Consider the following 20,624-nt stretch of genomic DNA (forward strand, 5'->3'; position numbering starts at 1 on the left):
ACACAATACTCTAGTAGCAGTGGAGCTCAGCTTCTGAACCCAAATGCCTGATGGGATAGGTGCACATCGAGCCCCTTTTGAAAGCAAAGATATGATAGCCTCTCTGAGGCAGGGAGTTCCACATCTGAGTAGGGGGCTATCAGGAAGGAGGCTCTGTTGTGTGTGCAAACCAGTGATAGCACACTGAGCAAGTTTCCTTTGAAGATCTTAACGGACAGGCTGATTCATGTGGCAGAAGGTAATCCTTAACATACAAACAGTCCAACCCTACCTAAATCCCTGCAATGAGTTGCAGCTGAGCTGGAGCCAGCTACTCCGCATCCTGCAGGGGTCAGGGTAAGGGAACACACCAGGATCAGCCATCCTACAGACCATCACAAAGAGGCCCTCAAAGCAGTTCTCATCAGTATATTAAAGACATTTCTGTAAACCGCTTTGTGAACTTTTTGTTGAAAAGTGGTATATAAATACTATTGTTGTTGTTGTTATTATTATTAACAACGATTATTAACCATTATTATTATTATTAACAACGATTAACAACGATTATTAACTATTATTAACCAACAATTATTAACCATCATTAAACGCAAAATAAATCACTTAAAATAAAATTTCTTAAAATGAACACATAAAAAACTTCCCCTTTTCTTTAGTAAAAATGACCTCACAGAGCAAGCGGGGGCGGGGGGAGAGAAACTGAGAGAGAGAGATGTGGAATGAAAAGAAGAAGAAGAAGAAAAATGATGGCAACAAGTAAATAAGTCCTTTTCATCTACCTTGAAGGGGAGGGTCTTGGTCTTCTATACCCCTATCCCAAAGGGACTTGGCCCACTGACAAAACCAGATTCTGGCTAGGTACTTACATTCCTGAACAGTTTTCTTCAACTTGTGAGTCGGGACCCCAATGGGGCTTGCAGAGTCTCATTTTGGGGGTTACAGCAACCTTTCAAAGCCTGTGCAAGAGGGGGCTTGGGTCCAATCCAATAATGGTACTACCTTGTCAAAACTGAGTTCTTGACAGAATCCTGCACAGTCCCTTCTTGTTGTCTTGCCTCACAGCCCCCTGATCAGACTGCTATGTCACAGAGTTGTTGTGAAGACACAAGTAATAGTGGGTGATAGGGCAGGGGTGGGCAGCGATGGGTTGGATCGGGTCCTGGGAGGGGGGCAAGATTGGTGGTGGGTTTCCAGTTTCTTACTTATTTACCTTACCTACCTACTGGAGTTGTGGCATGAAAAAGATGGAAGACCACTTTTCTAGAAGATATTCCAAAAGTTATTTGTTTAAGAAAGTTAAAGGAGTATGGTAAAATAGCAAAAAAGAAAAAAATGGAGGAACAGTGGGCATTAGTAGGACTATTAGGAAACAGAAGGAACAGGCCGGCAATCTGATGTGTTTGTTAAGAAGAGAAATGCAGGGACACGTGCGACTGACTTCTGGAGAAGAAGTAGTGGCAGAACTGTACTTGAACACAAGCACACTTTTCAAAAGTAGCTTCCAGTGTTTGCTGCTAATCTGGAACAATTGTTATTAAAGCAATAGGACTCCTATAAGAGAAAATCATTATTTCTAACAACCTGATGAGAACAATAAATATTTTCAGGACAACTGATAAAGATAATTTCTCTAAACTAGTGGTTCCCATATTGTGCGTCAGGACCAACCAGTGGGTTGCGACCTAATTCTTTGTGCGCCATGAGACAGGCAAGGCAATGAGGATCAAGGATTAGACAAGCTGCTACTTCAGGGGAGTACTGCTGTCCAATCTCCATTCTAGCCATACCCCTTGGGAGTGTTTCCCCTCCCCCCCCCCACCAGTAAAAAGGATAAAAAGAGATTTGAGCCTCTTGTAAAGCGAAACACTTTTTTTAGGCTTATAAAGCTAGGTGGGTTCTGATAGAGTGCCTTTTAAAAAGTGGGTCCCACTGCTAAAAAGTTTGGGAACCACTGCTCTAAACCCATCAACTCCAACATCAAATATAAGGAAAAGGATTAACCAGTTAATTATTTTAAAAAGGAAAAGCCTAGCAAGCTGGAATAGTCTAACACTACATTAGCTTTGCCATTAACTGATCAAGAGGTAAAACATTTATTAAACCACTTCTGTACCATAAAGGTAGGACAGTTTTTCCATCTCTTATGCTTAAAAGCCTTACCAAAAATCCCCTTTGCAAATGTAATTCCCAAAATTACATTCAATGAATCATTACTACTTTACAATCTGCTTTCAACACAATACATGACAGTTCCTTAGATGGGTGTTTCTTTTAAAATTTCACACAAATAGGGTACCTATGCAACATTAGAATATAAAGAAAGACAGGTAGTATTACACAGTACCATACAGGTACTAACATCCTAAAACTATTTCTCTGCTTTACTAATTGGACAAGGGTGGCAAGAGTTGCTCGGGGTCTGCATGCCAAATATAAATGAGTGAATGTAGCCCATGAGGAAATTTTTCTCCTCAGCCTTTTTTTGTCGCTGTTATTAAAAGGAAATGGAGATGCATTGGCTTACAGAGAATGTTATTCATCTTACATTCCAAAAAGAACGCTGTTGTGCAAGGTTATTGGATAGGTGAAGGTAAGTATGTCAGTACATAAATCAGCAGGTTCTCAATATCTATATAGTTTGGGTTGGCATATCTGCATAGCTGACCATGAATACACAGCTGCCCAAAGTTATCAACACTGTGACAGGATTAAGGAGGGAAAACAATGTTCTTTTTAAAAAGTTCAGCTAGGAGATGCAAATAGGTTTTCTATGCCAATGACCAATGCAATTTTTGAAAGTTCATCCTGCGGTAAAAGGTAGAAACAGATTTGACAAGTCAAATAATTCCCAGAATTAGAGTTCTCAGAAATATGTAAGATGAAGCAGTTGGGCCAAATGAAGTGCCCAAGGTGGCTTACAAAGCTTCATAGCAGGAGTTCAAATGAGTTTTTACAATAATTGTTCTATGGTCAGCTCATAGAACCCTTCCAGATGGAATCCTTCACCATGTGGTCATCACATCTGGCATGGGGCATCTGAGCTTCCAACTGGAGCAGCTTCAGATCAGCCAAGTTGATGTTATGGTGACATATGCAGGAGCCAAGGGGTATTTCTTCCAAGGAAGTTCATTTTGCAGCAAAATATACCCCAATATTAGAAAACAGAGGCCAGCGTAGTACATTGGACAGAGCATAGAAGAAGTAACTTGGGATAGGTAGGTTCACAAACTGACCTTTGCCACAGTCTCAGATATAAATGCAGAGAAGCAGCTTTGGAAAGCAAAAGAGAGTCACTTGTACTTTTGATTTCCCTGTTCTTTGTAAATCAAGATGAGGGCACTTCACTAAATTAATTGTAACTCTGTCCTCACTCTGCCCAGTACATCGGAAACGCAGCATTTCTGTTTCTGCAATTTGCAGAGAAGTAAAGAAAATGAGCCGTTTCTCCTTGTGTGCCTTGATCAAGACACCCTGTCAGACTCAGGTTGCTTGTCTACAAAATGGGAATAAATATATAACATATCCCCAAAATTAAGGGAGAAAGATGATGACTGCAGACAGCTTTATCATGAGAAGTGCTACATACATGATCAATAGAAACAGATACCAATTAAGTGGTTTTCCAACACACTAGAATGGTTGTCTTACATTACAGACGTGCAGTTCCCATGTATTATCTTCAGATCTACTTTGTTCTATGAAAACACAAGTACTGAACACTACATACGTTCAACCAGGCACTCGTGAAATTGTTCACACAAATATTCAGTCATTGTAGGTACCTGAGATTGCCAAAATTATTGCACTGTCATCGGTTATACATTCATTGTAACTCCATAACATGATTGCAAAGTTTCTGCAACAAAGCAACATTACTAACATACATAATCACCCATTTTTGTCTTACAACATAAAAACACATTAACAAGTAAGAGTAAGAAACTAGAACTTACAGGAAGACATTACGTATATTATTTGGAGCACCTGTCATCATTTAGCAGATTTCTACATGTTAGAACACAATTTCTGCAGCCTGGATAAAGTTTGTTAAGATAATTCCATTTTTACAATTTTCCCCTTCATTTCAGCTTCAAGTGAGAATAGGGAAAATGTTTACTTGGAAGGTGAGTTAATAGTTTGCAAAATCAAATGTAATTAATGTGTTTATACTTTAGAAAGAATACACAGTATTCCAAAATAGCATCAAACTGGCTTATATATTTAAAAAAAACCAACCAACCAAAACAGTCATGTGCAATAACAAAAAATCCACAAGGTGGCTCTCAATACTCAACATTAACTATATATGTGCATGTGTATACACACACACACAAACCACCCATACCTTTTGAGAGCTACAATAAAAATGTTCCTATCCTGCAGTTCTTCAGTGTTCAACATTAATGAGCAACTGAACTAAAATGCATAAGGTATATATAGTACAGTAAAAGTACATTTTGAGACATCGTCATCCTTTCCCTGTCAATTTGCACACACACTCAACTCAGACTCTCACAAGAGAAGAATAGCTAGAGAATAACAATAATAATCCATTAGCAAACTTTTATAAACCTGTGGATGGAACTTTTGTAAACTACCTCTTTCCATTTTTATAGAGCACTGCCACACCGGGGAGCTCTATAAAACAAGGATGGGTTAGTGTTGCCCAGTACAATGCCCCATGAATTTTGGCAGATGGCTGCTACATTTGTTGTGGGAACAAAGCAGCTTGCCACTAAAATTCCCAGGTCCAATTTCTAGATCCCCAACCCTGAGAATAAAATCCAGAAACAAGGTTTTAGAATAGGATGAGAAAAATCAGTTTCACATGTGCCAGATGTGTGAAACTGAGTATGGCGTTTCTGCACCATGCCCGGTTACCTAGGTGATCATATATACTCCCCAATCCAAGTGACAGATTGGTGCTGTGAGAGTTGGGATGTGTAAGGGTGCTTGCAAAATATCAATCAGCTCTTAAGCTGGGGGGGGGGAATACGGCCTCTGACAATACGAGTCACCTAAGGCAGGAACACAATACGTAAGTTCTTAAGTGGAGCACAGACAAAAGGATGCTTAAACTAAGTCTGTGTGCTACAAAAACACCTTAAGACACTGTGCACATACTTCATGCATGTAAATGACTTGGGCCCCAAGTATATCTTAAAGACCCCTTCTTGTAACATATCTCAGCACAACACCAGAGATTTGTGAAAGGTACTCTCAAGGTTCAGGTACCCAAGCATCAGGTTCTGAGAGCAAGAACATGAAAAGGTGTACTTTATAGGTATAAATATGTCAAGAGTGGTTGCCATAGTTCATACCTGCATTGCCAAAGACCATGCCTAAACAATTTTCTGAAGCACTGCAAGACCTATCTTCTTGGACTGACTTGACTTTTCAGGATGATGTTGGAAAAGGATGGGTAAATTTCAATTAAGTCTTTAAATTTAATGTAATGTTATTGCATTTAATTACCTGCCCCAAGCCTTCATGATTGGACATACTGTAAGACTACAGGTGGCATTCTGACCAGTGTTTCGGTCATTGCGAGATCCTGCCAGCAGAAGTGCTAGTTGGAGTGACACCCTACATCAGCAGTTCTCAAACTTTTCAGTTTCCTGTTTCAGTTTCCACATGGTGTCGCAGTGAGCCCCAGAGTGCTGGTGCATGTGCAGTGTGGCACAGTATCCAGCAGTTGGCAGCCACTTCTGGTGTGCTCCTGGAGTCCCAGGGCTCTAAGTATCACTAATGGAGAAATGCTGTCCTACATAAATAAAATGGTTTCTGCTGCACTTGCAGTTCCAAAACTGGGATGACTAGAAACAAAATAGAAAGGAATGATAAAAGTTATAATACAGTTTTACCAGTATCGGAAAAACTAATCAATTTCTAAGATAAAATGATCACTCAATTTAAAGGATTAATTTGGGGGTTAAAGTTTTAGAGGGATCTGAAGGCCTTAGGAGTGGACCTCAACAGGTGGGAAACCCTGGCCTCTGAGCGGCCCGCTTGGAGTCAGGCTGTGCAGCATGGCCTTTCCCAGTCTGAAGAGACACTTTGCCAACAGACTGAGGCAAAGAGGCAAAGAAGGAAGGCCCACAGCCAAGGAGACAGACCATAAGAACATAACATAAGAACATAAGAACAGCCCCACTGGATCAGGCCATAGGCCCATCTAGTCCAGCTTCCTGTATCTCACAGCGGCCCACCAAATGCCCCAGGGAGCACACCAGATAACAAGAGACCTCGTCCTGGTGCTCTCCCCTACATCTGGCATTCTGACTTAACCCATTCCTAAAATCAGGAGGTTGCGCATACACATCATGGCTTGTACCCCATAATGGATTTTTCCTCCAGAAACTCGTCCAATCCCCTTTTAAAGGCGTCTAGGCTAGACGCCAGCACCACATCCTGTGGCAAGGAGTTCCACAGACTGACCACGCGCTGAGTAAAGAAATATTTTCTTTTGTCTGTCCTAACCCGCCCAACACTCAATTTTAGTGGATGTCCCCTGGTTCTGGTATTATGTGAGAGTGTAAAGAGCATCTCCCTATCCACTCTGTCCATCCCCTGCATAATTTTGTATGTCTCAATCATGTCCCCCCTCAAGCGTCTCTTTTCTAGGCTGAAGAGGCCCAAACGCCATAGCCTTTCCTCATAAGGAAGGTGCCCCAGCCCCGTAATCATCTTAGTCGCTCTCTTTTGCACCTTTTCCATTTCCACTATGTCTTTTTTGAGATGCGGCGACCAGAACTGGACACAATACTCCAGGTGTGGCCTTACCATCGATTTGTACAACGGCATTATAATATTAGCCGTTTTGTTCTCAATACCCTTCCTAATGATCCCAAGCATAGAATTGGCCTTCTTCACTGCTGCCGCACATTGGGTCGACACTTTCATCGACCTGTCCACCACCACCCCAAGATCTCTCTCCTGATCTGTCACAGACAGCTCAGAACCCATCAGCCTATATCTAAAGTTTTGATTTTTTGCCCCAATGTGCATGACTTTACACTTACTGACATTGAAGCGCATCTGCCATTTTGCTGCCCATTCTGCCAGTCTGGAGAGATCCTTCTGGAGCTCCTCACAATCACTTCTGGTCTTTACCACTCGGAAAAGTTTGGTGTCGTCTGCAAACTTAGCCACTTCACTGCTCAACCCTGTCTCCAGGTCATTTATGAAGAGGTTGAAAAGCACCGGTCCCAGGACAGATCCTTGGGGCACACCGCTTTTCACCTCTCTCCATTGTGAAAATTGCCCATTGACACCCACTCTCTGCTTCCTGGCCTCCAACCAGTTCTCAATCCACGAGAGGACCTGTCCTCTAATTCCCTGACTGTGGAGTTTTTTCAGTAGCCTTTGGTGAGGGACCGTGTCAAACGCCTTCTGAAAGTCCAGATATATAATGTCCACGGGTTCTCCCGCATCCACATGCCTGTTGACCTTTTCAAAGAATTCTATAAGGTTTGTGAGGCAAGACTTACCCTTACAGAAGCCATGCTGACTCTCCCTCAGCAAGGCCTGTTCGTCTATGTGTTTTGAGATCCTATCTTTGATGAGGCATTCCACCATCTTACCCGGTATGGATGTTAGGCTGACCGGCCTATAGTTTCCCGGGTCCCCCCTCTTTCCCTTTTTAAAAATAGGCGTGACATTTGCTATCCTCCAATCTTCTGGTACTGTGGCCGTTTTGAGGGACAAGTTGCATACCTTAGTCAAGAGATCTGCAACTTCATTCTTCAATTCCTTAATAACCCTTGGGTGTATGCCATCAGGGCCCGGTGACTTATTGATCTTTAATTTATCAATGAGGTCTGAAACATCTTCTCTTTTAACCTCTATCTGACTTAACTCCTCGGTTAGGAGGGGCCGTTCGGGCAGCGGTATCTGCCCGAGGTCTTCTGCCGTGAAGACAGATGCAAAGAACTCATTTAATTTCTCTGCCATCTCTAAGTCTCCTTTTATCTCCCCTTTCCCTCCCTCACCATCCAGAGGGCCAACCGCTTCTCTGGCGGGTTTCCTGCTTCTAACATATTTGAAGAAGCTTTTATTATTCCCCTTAATGTTGCCGGCCATGCGTTCCTCATAGTCTCGCTTGGCCTCCCCTATCACCTTCTTACATTTCTTTTGCCACAGTTTATGTTCCTTTTTATTCTCTTCATTAGGGCAAGACTTCCATTTACGGAAGGAAGCTTCCTTGCCCTTCACAGCCTCTCTAACTTGGCTGGTTAGCCATGCGGGCACTCTCCTGGATTTAGTGGAACCCTTCTTTCTTTGCGGTATACACCTCTGCTGGGCCTCTATTACTGTTGTTTTAAGCAGCCTCCATGCACTCTGGAGAGACTGGACTCTTTTTACCCTCCCTTTCAACCTCCTTCTAACCAGCCTCCTCATTTGAGGGAAGTCCGCCCGTCGGAAGTCAAGGGTTTTTGTTAGAGATTTGCCTGGTATTCTTCCCCCAACGTGCACGTCAAAACGGATCGCAGCATGATCACTGTTCCCCAATGGCTCAGTAACGTTTACATCTCTAACCAGGTCCTGCGTACCGCACAAAATTAAATCCAGAGTCACCTGTCCTCTGGTGGGCTCCTTGACTAGCTGATCTAAGCCACAGTCATTTAGCACGTCAAGAAATCCGGTTTCCTTATCGTGACCAGAACACAAATTGACCCAGTCAATATGAGGATAATTGAAGTCCCCCATGATTACAACCCTGTCCTTCCTTGTCACCTCCCTGATCTGTTTCCTCATTTCAAGGTCCCCATCAGATTTCTGGTCTGGAGGACGATAGCACACCCCCAGTATTACATCGCTGCACAAGCCTGGTAATTTAACCCACAGAGATTCTACGGTGGAGTCGGACCCACCTTCAATCTCTACTTTGCTGGATTCTATCCCTTCCTTAACATAAAGGGCCACCCCTCCTCCAACACGCCCCTGCCTGTCCCTCCTGTAGAGTTTATAGCCCGGGATTGCGGTATCCCACTGATTCTCCGCATTCCACCAGGTTTCCGTTATGCCCACTATGTCAATATTTTCCCTTGTCACCAGACATTCCAGTTCTCCCACCTTTGCTCGTAGACTTCGGGCATTCGCATAAAAGCATTTATACACGGAATGCCCCAGGATGGGCTGCTTATTCGCTCCTTTGTCCCCGCATCCTCTCACTGTGCCAAACCGTTTATCACATCCCATCACCCTACCTTTCCCAATTTCTTCTCCTACCCTGCCTTTGTCTTGTTGTTCTCTAACCTCCCCATCCTCATCCCATAGGGATGAGGAGTCCCGAACCGGATGCCCCTCGGCTCCTGTCGGCCTTCCCCCAGGGATCAGTTTAAAAGCTGCTCTGCCACCTTTTTAATGTTATGCGCCAGCAGTCTGGTTCCATTCTGGTTCAAATGGAGCCCGTCCCTCTTGTACAGGCCCCGCTTGTCCCAAAACGTTCCCCAGTGCCTAACGAATCTAAACCCCTCCTCCCTACACCACCGTCTCATCCACGCATTGAGACCCCTGATCTCCGCCTGCCTAGCTGGCCCTGCGCGTGGAACAGGTAGCACTTCAGAGAACGCTACCTTTGAGGTCCTGGCTTTCAGCTTCCTGCCTAAAAGCCTAAATTTGGCCTCCAGGACCTCCCAGCTACACTTGCCCACGTCGTTGGTGCCGACATGCACCACAGCCGCTACCTCTCCCCCAGCACTGTCTACTAGCCTGTCTAGACGAGAAGTGATGTCCGCAACCTTCGCACCAGGCAGGCAAGTCACCATGCGGTCCTCACATCCGTCGCAAACCCCCCTCTCTATGTTTCTAATAATCGAATCCCCCACTACAAGAAGCCCCCGACCCCCCTCCCACCGAGGAGTATCCCGAGTGCGCTCGGATACGGGCCCATCCCCTGGAGAAGGGATCCCCCCTAGGGGATTGTTTCCCTCCTCTCCAGGATGACGTCCTCCAGTCCTGAGACTTCCCACCCGGGCAGCCAAGGAGCTGCACGCCTGAGGTTGGGACGAAGCCTGATCGTCCCCAGAAGTCTCCCCACGGTCCTCCTCTGGCTGTCTGCGCTTCTCCAGGTCGGCCACCAAGGCTTCAAGGGAGCGGACGCGTTCCCTGAGAGCCTGGAGCTCCTTGCACCGAGGACACACCCATGACTTATGCCCAAGAGGCATATAATCATACATGTGGCACTCGATGCAGAACACTGGATAGCCCCCACCCTGCTGCTGGCTGTCTGACTGCATAGCTTTTTTGTTGTTGTTGTTGTTGTTTTATTTATGGGTCCTTTTAAAAACCGTACACTGGATAGCAGCCCTCTTCTCAAGGGAAGAGGAAGGGCAGTGTATGGGGCCCTGGCCTCCTCGCCCTGCTGCCGAACTCGCCCAGATGCTAAACTCTTGTGCCTTACCTGGCACTTAGTTCCCAGAGGCACTTGGTTCCCAGAGGCCACACGCGTCTGCAGAGAGCCTCACGCGATGGCCCGCCTAGCTTTATACTCCTGGCTGGCTCCTCCCCCCTCCTTCCTTCCTGATTGAAAGGGGGCTGGCCTTCCCAGGTGAGTTTACAAAAGCTCAGGAAGGCAAATGGCTGCTGATGGGCGTGACCTACTCTGCAGGCTCCTGAATGGACTGCTTGGATTAGCCTACTGGGGCTCTTAATGGGTTGGGAATTGGCCCTTCCTAGGTCCTTTCCCTCCTAGTTCTGTTCTCTTAGGCTGGACTGTTTTTGTAACCGCAAGCTAGTTTTTATTTGGGTTTGTTTAATTATTTATTGCTCTCTAGATCCTGTGTCCCAATTTACTGACCTGTTTAGGTTATGTTCTAACTTAGATTAGGTTTAACCTGGGTTAAGTATAGGTTTAATTTAAACAAGTAGAAAAACCTGCTTTCCACTTTATCCTCCTCCCTTCCTTCGATTAAGTGCTACCTTAGGTGCAGCTAACTTTCAACTTTGATTTAAATGCCTGACCCTTGGGCTCTTACTCACGAGTAGGACTCTGCTCTTACTCACGAGTAGGACTCTGCTCTTACTCACGAGTAGCCCTATGTACCTCCCTTAGGTGCTAACTTTCAATTTTGATTTAAGGTTGCTTTAAAGGTAAGATTAAGGTTAGAAGACAGGGAGTTAGAAAGACAAAGCGCTAGACTGAGTACACTTACCTCCTCCTCCTGCTCCTCCTCCTCTCCTTCTCCAAAACTCAGAGGTCTCCTTGCCTTCTCCTCGCCCAGATGCTAAACTCTTGTCGCCCAGATGCTAAACCAGGGACACACTATACTTGCTCCCAGTGTGGAAGGGATTGTCACTCCCGAATCGGCCTTTTCAGCCACACTAGACACTGTGCAAGAACCACCATTCAGAGCGCAATACCATAGTCTTTCGAGACTGAAAGTTGCCAACACCAACAACAAAGTTTTAGTCAAACTAAACAAAAACCATTTTGTTTTACTGAAATAGTTGCCAAAACTCCCTTGTTTCATAAAACAAGAGTACTTTTGTCTTCCAGGTGCAACAGAAGACACTGAAAATAGTGTCTACTTCAGCCATTTTCAACCACTGTGTCATGGCACACTGGTATGCCATGAGTGGTCCACAGGTGTGCTATAGGAATTTGGGGGAAGATCATTTATTAGTAGGGTCAATAGGGGATGTGAGCCCCCCTCTGGAAGCATGGTGTATCTTGTCAACGGTCAAAAACCTGATAATGTGCCTTGACCATTTTAGTACCCTGTCAGTGTGCTGTGAGATGAAAAAGGTTGAAAATTGCTGGTCTACTTCATTTCAACAGTTTCCATATCACTCAGAATAACTTTTTGACAAAATGAAGATCTAGACAATTTTTAAAAGTGACAGAGGACAACCAGTCCTTTCAATTTTAAGGGGAAAAAAACTCAAAGGAATTAGCAGACATCTGTAAGCAATTAAAAATGACCCTTAGAAATTTGTCCTTAACTAATGCTTTCAGGTATAATAGATGATGTCAATCAAATATAGAAACATTAAGAAACAGAAAAAGTTGCCAGAAGGAGGACAAGCCCCCACCCTCCAGTCGTCACAAACTTGATAAGTGTTGTGTTATAAAAACTAGTTGAAGGAGCTAATAAAAAGATGAGGGGGGGGAAAAGATCCTCAGAGAAAAGCAAGATTTAATTACTGGTCTTTCTTATTGTAGGAGCTCCGCTGGACGTGTCCAGGATCCTATTTCCCACAATCAGATGCCTGTGGGAAACACACAAGCAACAAATGTAGGCATACTTCCTCTCTCCCATGCTTGCTCCTCAGCAAGTGCTATTCAGAGACAAGCTGCTTCTGTAGCATAAAGCCATCATGATTATGATCAGTTGATCAAAAACTACTAGAACATGTAAAAGCAATTTAAAGAAAAAACATAGGACCCGTGGGGAACTTATACAGTGCGTATATTTGAACAAACAAGGATCAGGGTGACCAGGTACAATTAAGTGCCTATACCAGTGATTTTCAACCTTTTTCATCTCATAGCACACTGGCAAGGCACTAAAATGATCAAGGCACACCATCGGTTTTTTGATAAATGACAAGCACACTGTGCTATCAATGGAGGGTACGCCTCCCCCTATGACCCTGTGAATAAATGATCCTCTCTCAAATTCCCGCAGCACACCTGGGGACCATTCACAGCACACCAGTGTGCCACGCCACAGTGGTTGAAAATGGTTGGCCTATACTGTTAACCACTGTATAGAACTGAGAGTTTTGGCAGATGAAGCTCAACATGGGTTTAAAAGGCTGCTCCTGCCAAAATATCCATCTTCCATATAATGGTTAAAGGGTTAAGCACTCAGTCCATCAATGTCCCTGATCACCCTGACAAGGATCAGTACTTTCTGGAACTAGACTAGGATGACTATGTTGAGCAACAGCCTTTCTATAGTTATAGCGTTTGGGCCATAGGTTTACCTCTCTGTTGTTGAAGGCTAATATTGTCATAACACAACGAATTAACCATTGGGTCAGGTTGCAGGATTGCACACTTCCATTCCCTCCTCTTCCTTTCTGAAGTGTAAATTTCTGCCATCCACCTTAAAATGTATCAAGTTATGTCAGCTGAGATGTTGATTGTATTAGGGCGCAATCCTAACCCCTTATGCCAGTGCTTTCTAGCACTGACATAAGGGCAATGCAGCTCTGAGATAAAGAAACAAACATTCCCTTACTTTGAGGAGTGACACCCAACTGCAGGATGCAGCACATGTCCCATTGGCACCGCTATGCCAGTACTGGAAAGCAATGACATAAGGCGTTAGGATTGCGCCCTTAAGGGACTAACTATACATTATGACAAACCTATAACTTGGCTCTTTTTTTCTAAGTAGCACAACTGAAGGGGTCCAAAACAGAGAAACACAATAGGGGATAGGGTGATTTTTGGCCCTATCACAGGTCCTTTCCCAACTGTGCTCCCCAAGCATTACTATTATTGAGAAAAAAATTTCATTTGGTTTTCAATGAAAAGGTTCCCTCCAATAAAAACAGATGTGGAGGTGTTATGATAGGAATGGTAACTAAAGGGACAAAGCGTTAAACAAGTCCTAACCTCTACTGTGGTTTTGATCCTCATTTGAACAGCCCATTCAATCCTCCTAAGGCTGTTTAGAAAATGAAAAAAAAAAACCCACAAAGGGCCACATTGCATATTGCCTAATGTAGTGATTCTCACACATTTACAACTAGGACCCACTTTTTAGAATGAAAATCTGTCAGGACCCACCAGAAGTGATGTCATGACCAGAAGTGACATCATCAAGCAGGGGAATTTTTTAAAAAACATAAAGGCTGCAATCCTACCTATACTTACCCAGGAGTAAGTCCCATTTACTATCATTGTTAAAAGAATATACATAATAGCTTGTTCAAAGTACAGGTCTATAACATTTCCCCAAATGCAGTCACATGCCATGATAGCATCAAGTTCACTATATTAAAAATACTGAAATGAATAGGGACCCACCTGAAATTGTCTCGCAACCCACCTTGTGAGTCCTGACCCACAGTTTGAGAACACTGGCCTAATGCATTGTTTGGTCCTAAGACTAGCCAGAATTCCTGCTTAACCCAGCAATGATTTCAGTATGTTGCAATATGTTTTATGTAGATCTTAAAAAATGTAGCTTCAATGATGAATTTATTAATTACACTGGGTTGTAGCCTAGGTTTAGTTAGCCATGACTAAGAAAGTTAACTCATGACTAAATCCAACTTATTTCAATGAGACTTACAGCCCAATCCTAAAGAACTTTCCAGTGCCAATGCAGCCATGTCAACAGAGCGTGTACTACATTCTGTAGTGGTGGTGGCAGTCATGGAGGCCTCCTCAAAGGAACATTTGGTCTCTTACTCAGGGCTGCGCGGTGACTGCACTGATACTGGAAAGTTAGTCACAATTAACTTCCTTTGTTATGACTATCCAAACTTAGGATACAGACATATTGTGTGCCCTATCTACATAACACGTATGAATGAAAACTAAATTATCTTGTAAATCTATCCTACTCACCCATTAACCTTTCTTAAGATTTTGAGTTGCTGATTTGATGGCTGCTGTTTTTGATTTTTTTTTTAAGAAGTTAAAACACTGGATGTTGGCAGAAGTGGTGGAATACCATAGAGACAGAAATTGTATTTCCTTACAAGTAAGCATTTTGAACTCTTTGGAGATTAGAACACGGGTTCCTCCCTTAAATCTGTTTACAAGCTTCACATGCTGTGTTTTGAAACCTCTGTGTAAATGTTGCAGACTATTTCATTCCCTCCCCCCCCCCCCAAATATCTGCTGCAATCTCAAAGACATTTCTTCTACATCTGCACCAATATGAACAATGACCAAAAGCTCCTCATTGGTACTCACTGGTAAGCTAGCAGATTTCATGGACTGCTTTTCTGACATCATAAGCTTTTACTTAATTGTCTTCCTATTTACCATAAAAGCAAAAGCCAGAGGTTTTCAATAAACACTCAACATCACCACATTGCTACCCAGTGGAAATTTTTCCTGAAAACGAGTCTCATAGTAAAAACACGCACTGTGCAGAGATAGACATCACAGGATACTTTCCCCACCTCTTTCAATATAAAAAATTCCATCTAATCATGGCAAAGATCATGCCAGACTAGAGGCAGAACTAGTAACACTTTCTTAGCTTAACCCATTTCTGCCCAGCCCACAGGTGTACACATTTGATCCCTGTTGCGTATATGCAACGTTGGGCAGAAATGGCTTAAAAAAACCTCCTATTGTATGTCATTGTCCTCTAAATAAATTCATTAAGCATTTTTTGGTAAATTCACTAACTCCCTGTTGCATATTCCACTACAACTTTTTAAAGTAATGCTCATCAGCGAAGTTTTGTCCCACTTACAGAGACTCAAACATTAACTTATCTTTTCCTTGAAGTCTGCTGTCAGTCACAGCAAGCAAATTAGACAATCGTTTAAAAATAAATAAGCAAACATATCTCATTCTCATACAAAACCTTCTAACATAAGAAGTAAAGGAATTCACTATTAGATTCTGGTTTACCACTTAGACCAGGGGTGCCCAAACCCCAGCCCGCGGGCCACTTGCGGCCCACTGTGGGTCCCCATCCGGCCCCCAGGGGGCCCCCATCTCCAATGGGCACTCGGCCCTCACCCCAGCCCGCGCTCACCTGCTGCGTGAGCTCCGCGCCTTGCTTTCCCTCGCTGCCGCTGAGCTCAGTGGCAGCGAAGGAAAGACAAGCCCAGCACAGGCGCAGGGCCTTTTATAGTGGGAAGGTAACGTGAGACTTGCAGGTATCACATTACTTCCCACTATAAGAGACGCTGTGCGCTTGCCGGCTGGTCTCTTCCTGTCTTGCCCATGGGCTGGGCTCCGCTCCACTGGGCTTGGCTCCCTTCCCCTCCCCTCCTGCAACCTGAGCCAGGGGGCTGCAGAGGGGAGAGAGAGAGAGAGACCCTGTGGGGGGGGGAAGAGGTCTCTCCCTGCCTTGCCCATGGGCTGGGCTCTGCTCGGCTGGGCTCAGCTTCCCTCCCCTCCTGCAACCTGAGCCAGGGGAGTGCAGGAGAGAGAGTGATGGGGGTGGGGAGGTCTCTCCCTGCCTTGCCCATGGGATGGGCTGAGCTCGGTTGGGCCCCGGCTCAGCTCCCCTCCCCTCTTGCAACCTGAGCCAGGGGAGTGCAGGAGGGAGGGAGGGAGGGAGGGATCCTGCACGAGGGAGGGGAGCCCAGCCCAGCCCGCAGCACATGTCTCTGAGGGAGGGAGGGCTGGTTGGCTGGCCAGCCGGCCAGAAAGGCAGGCAGGAAGGCAGGCGGCAGCAGCACATGCCGCCCTAGCTAGAGAGGAAGGGCGGTTAGGTGGGCAGGCAGGTAGGCATGTAGCTGGGCGAGCAGGCAGACAGCCCAAGCAAACGAGGGAGGGCAAGGGGGAGGGCAAGGGGGCAGGTGAGCAGGCGGGTGTATGTGTGTGAAAGTGTGGAAGATCCCCCCCTTATTAGGGTGTATGGGATCATAAACTGGCGAGAAGGTCCCCTCACCTTATTAGGGTGAACGGAATCATAAACTGGCAAGAAGGTCCCCCCCCCCTTATTAGGGTGAATGGAATCATAAACTGGCATGAAGATTCCCCCCCCCCCCCAATTAGGGTGAATGGAATCATAAACTGGATTGAATTCATTCATTCATTTTCCATCTCTAATATATTCATTTATGTAAATTTATTCAAATTTGAAATGTAAATTAATTCTTTTTTTTTTTACCCCAGTCCCCGACACAGTGTCAGAGAGATGTTGTGGCCCTCCTGCCAAAAACTTTGAGCACCCCTAACTTAGACCATATAAAACCAAATCAGAAAAGGGGACAAATGCAGAGAACGCTGCTAAAAGAATATGCCACTGAACTTTTAAACAAGGTTACATCTGAGTCACATCTCTGATGAACTCTGCTGTGCATAAATTTTGATAACTGTTTTGCATAAGTGAGCCACAATTTTGATTAAAAAGCTACAAATGACTTTCCTGCAAACATCACCAGATGAAAGCATCTTTTTTGTTCTTGAGTCTCACAGGGCAGTGAAATAGCTCCATTAATTATCACTAATGCGAGAGCAACCTATGGGTTTTAGCAGCAAACTGTCACCCCTTAAGGAAAATAACATTAATGTTTTTTAATGTATAACTGTTTCTTAACAATGAGCTTTAATTAGCATAACATGTCATGTTGCCACTTTATGGCATATAATTTAGGGGTGTTTTCAGTGATATTTTTTCCAAAATTTCTTGATTAAACTAGGCAATTGTGGTGTTATGTGTTCTTATCCAAATTCTAATTCAAAATTGTATAAACAGTGCAATAAAAAACAAGTATTTCAACTGTATCATTTTAGACCGTTACCAAACATACATGCATACATATTCAACAGTTTTCCAAGCTTCTAAAAAGTGCAGCACCACACAGACAAGCAGAATTTTTTAAAAAATTACGGTATCCTTCCTTTGCATATCAGAATGGCATAAAGTGTGCAAAAAAAGCCACAGAAAGTGATCAGGTCAAAGTGCAGTCCAAACCTTGCTTGGTTTTCCAAGCTTCTCAAAAGTGCAGCATACACAGACAAGCTCCACAAAAGACATTTACAGAGAGTGACTGGGGTAAGAGGGGAGATCCAGATCCGAGCACATTCACCTGATCACAGATCACATAGAAGTCACAGTTTAGAACTCAATCGCCTTACCTACAGATTAAAGTACAGTGCTGGTAACCTACCTGAGCATGATATAAAATTGGCAAAAAACCACAGAAAATGAGAAGATCAAGGTACAGTAAAGTACAGAAAAAAAAAAAAATCAGAGAAAGCATTGCTTGGTTTTCCAAGGTCAGCCCCAAAATGCAACATAACACTAACAAGCAGTCATAATGACATAAAATTGGTTTTCATCTGAAACAGCATAGATCACAGTAGTAATCTCCAAAAGTCAAGGAAGTCTCTCTGAATGTATTTCCAAATGCCCCTGCAAAGTGCTATAGCCTCTGCAGGACAGAAAAGAGTGAGAAACAGCAACCAGGAGGAGCAATGACTAAGCCCCAAGAAGCACATACAGAAAGATTGAAAATCTCCTGATGAGTGAAGAAAAGAGGGAGCAAGGCAGGTCAGAACTACAGGCTTATTTCTTCCTTCTTAGAGCCTCTGCTTTCTCCCCACCCACTCAAAACTCTTTCCCTCCCCAGCTGCCACACATGAGCACAACCTCTAGCAGATACTTTTACTCAGCCGCTCAACCATAAGAAATGCATCAGGGGCTCACTACTCACAAGGGGAAAACTACTTGTGGATTCCTCCAAGCTAAGCAAAAGTGGTCTTATTTCATGAAATGAGTGGTTTTCTGTGTTTTGAATATCATTTTATACAGCGATTTGAGCAGAAATTCACATTATTTCGCGTTCTGGGTTGATTACAAAAAAAAAAACCCTATATATAAGCTAACTACAGGTGGGACCTCATTATCCATTGATTTGACTCACCATTGATACTGAGGTTCACTTTTAAATGCCTTGTTACAAGGGAAAAAAGCACCAAAATCCAATTTCCTAACTTCATTCTGTTGAATAATAACTTCATTTCATTAGAGTCCATTATTCACACTATATAGTGACTGAATGTGGTATAGTATCTATACCAATGCATTCTGGGGTGACAACCGAGAGCAAGAAATCCAGAAGTGGGTCTTTAAAGCTATTTTTCCACTGATTTGATATCCACTGAATTTTTTAAATACACTGGAGGTTCCAGAATGGAACCCCCTTAGATAACAAGGCATGACCTGTATTTCTCATCCCACCAAATAGCAAATATACGCAAATTTCTTCTAATACTAGCATCAAATTATGGAAACTCATTCTGCTACTATTAACAGTTATGAATGAGTTGTGGGAGCTGTGGGGGAGCATACACAACGAACAGGTCAGACCTGTATACATTATGTATACAGTTGGTATGGCCACTGAAGGTTGGAAATTTATACGCGTACCTTATTTGTTCATCAGTTGCTTCCAAGTTGGCAGACTTTTGGGGAAATTTGAGACACAGAATGTTTTTGGTGCAGACAAGCCCCTTGTTTTTAGCCCTTCTCAGTGAGCAGGGGACTGAGAGCCATTCCAGTTACTATACTGGTTTAGGGCGCCCAAATTCATTTACTTGTATAGAATGTACATCCCTTATACCTATAGTATCAATGCCAAGAGCTCAGGGCATTCATCAATGTGTTCATTGTACATGTAGATGTAGATTCATATCCTTCATATCCCCTTTAGTTCACAATGAAAAATAGGGCACATAAACAAACCCAGGAGAGGAAAGAGAAAAAATAGCAGGGAAGAGATGGGAAAAGAAACCAAAACCTTAGTCAACTCCACTAAAAATCCTCTAACACCTACATAACAATTAGTTATCTGATCATGGGATAAGGGAACAAAAGAAGGGGCATCACCGAGCTGACCCAAGAGCAGGTGTGTAGATGGCGACTGGTTGGCCTGCCTGCCATCAAAGCTTCTAGGTACAGCATTTATTTCTAAACTTACTCTGTTCTAAGATCCGAAATTAAATGGCACATGGTTTTCGTGGCTAACAATACAACAGAAATGCAAATCACATTTTTTGTGTGTGTGTTTTAACAATACCACCTCTAAGTTTACAGAGCATTACTGTTCTGAAAAAAAAAAATGGTATTGGCTTCTTTCAGGTAAAGGCATTTTTCTTTAAGTCTCTAACTTTAAAGTCAATTTATATCCATTGCTCACAATCTAATGAGCTGCTTTAGGCATACAAAAGGAATAAGGCATACATACAGTAGAACCAAAAGTTTTCTTTGAACAAGAAATTCATGGTGGGAGGGAACCTTACCACACTGCAGAAAGCTTTTGAACCCAGTCCTTCCCCACCTCACTCCCATCCCCACACCAACATCCATGTGTCTCAAAGGCAGCCCATCATGCACCATGCTGTTAGGAAAAAAGAAATAAAATGCCCCACTGAGCATGCAAACTTTGATGCAAACTATAGACCAGTAAGTTATGAAAGATAACAACAAGCTTCCTGAAATTCACCCTTGTAATTTAATTGATATTTTCAGACATGGAAGTCAATATTTTTTTTTTCTTTAAACACACACTTGCAAGCACATACACAATTCGTGGTGGGCTTAAGGTATATAAACAGGTAATAGGTAAATGGACTTTGTTTTGATATGACATCAAGACAGTTTAGCTGTGAAACACATCACTTACTTGTTTTTCAGACTGTCCATAATCAGAACCTTGAGATGGCAAAAAGTAGCAAATGTGGCCATTATTTTTAGCTTTTTCACGAAGAGCCATAGCAGTTCGGACAGTGGCATTTCGAGCATGAACAAACACCATCACCTGGAAATAAAACAAGAAAAGGCTGTTTAACAACAGCGGGTGGTGTAATAAAACATGCAATTCCTATTAAGTCACATTGTTTGATCAGAAACATGCCATTATTCTAACAGAGCTTAAATACAGACTGTCTGTGCTTGTGAGTTACTCTATCTGCTTCAACGGTAAGAAATAGTTCCATGTATGCACTGCTCCAACTTCCTCTG

The 20,624-nt window shown here is 43.4% G+C and overlaps 1 protein-coding gene across 1 annotated transcript in view; it reads right to left on the reverse strand.

Annotated features, from left to right (window-relative positions):
* Window positions 1-20,624, reverse strand: part of ASCC3 (activating signal cointegrator 1 complex subunit 3) — a 271,099-nt gene that overhangs the window by 138,912 nt on the left and 111,563 nt on the right. The window contains exon 14 of the mRNA XM_066612963.1: window positions 20,287-20,421. Coding sequence (XP_066469060.1) covers window positions 20,287-20,421 — 135 coding nt within the window. The remainder of the gene's footprint in view (window positions 1-20,286; window positions 20,422-20,624) is intronic.

The sequence above is a fragment of the Tiliqua scincoides genome, chromosome 1 (genome assembly GCF_035046505.1).
Source record: "Tiliqua scincoides isolate rTilSci1 chromosome 1, rTilSci1.hap2, whole genome shotgun sequence".
In the NCBI taxonomy this organism is placed as follows: domain Eukaryota; kingdom Metazoa; phylum Chordata; class Lepidosauria; order Squamata; family Scincidae; genus Tiliqua; species Tiliqua scincoides.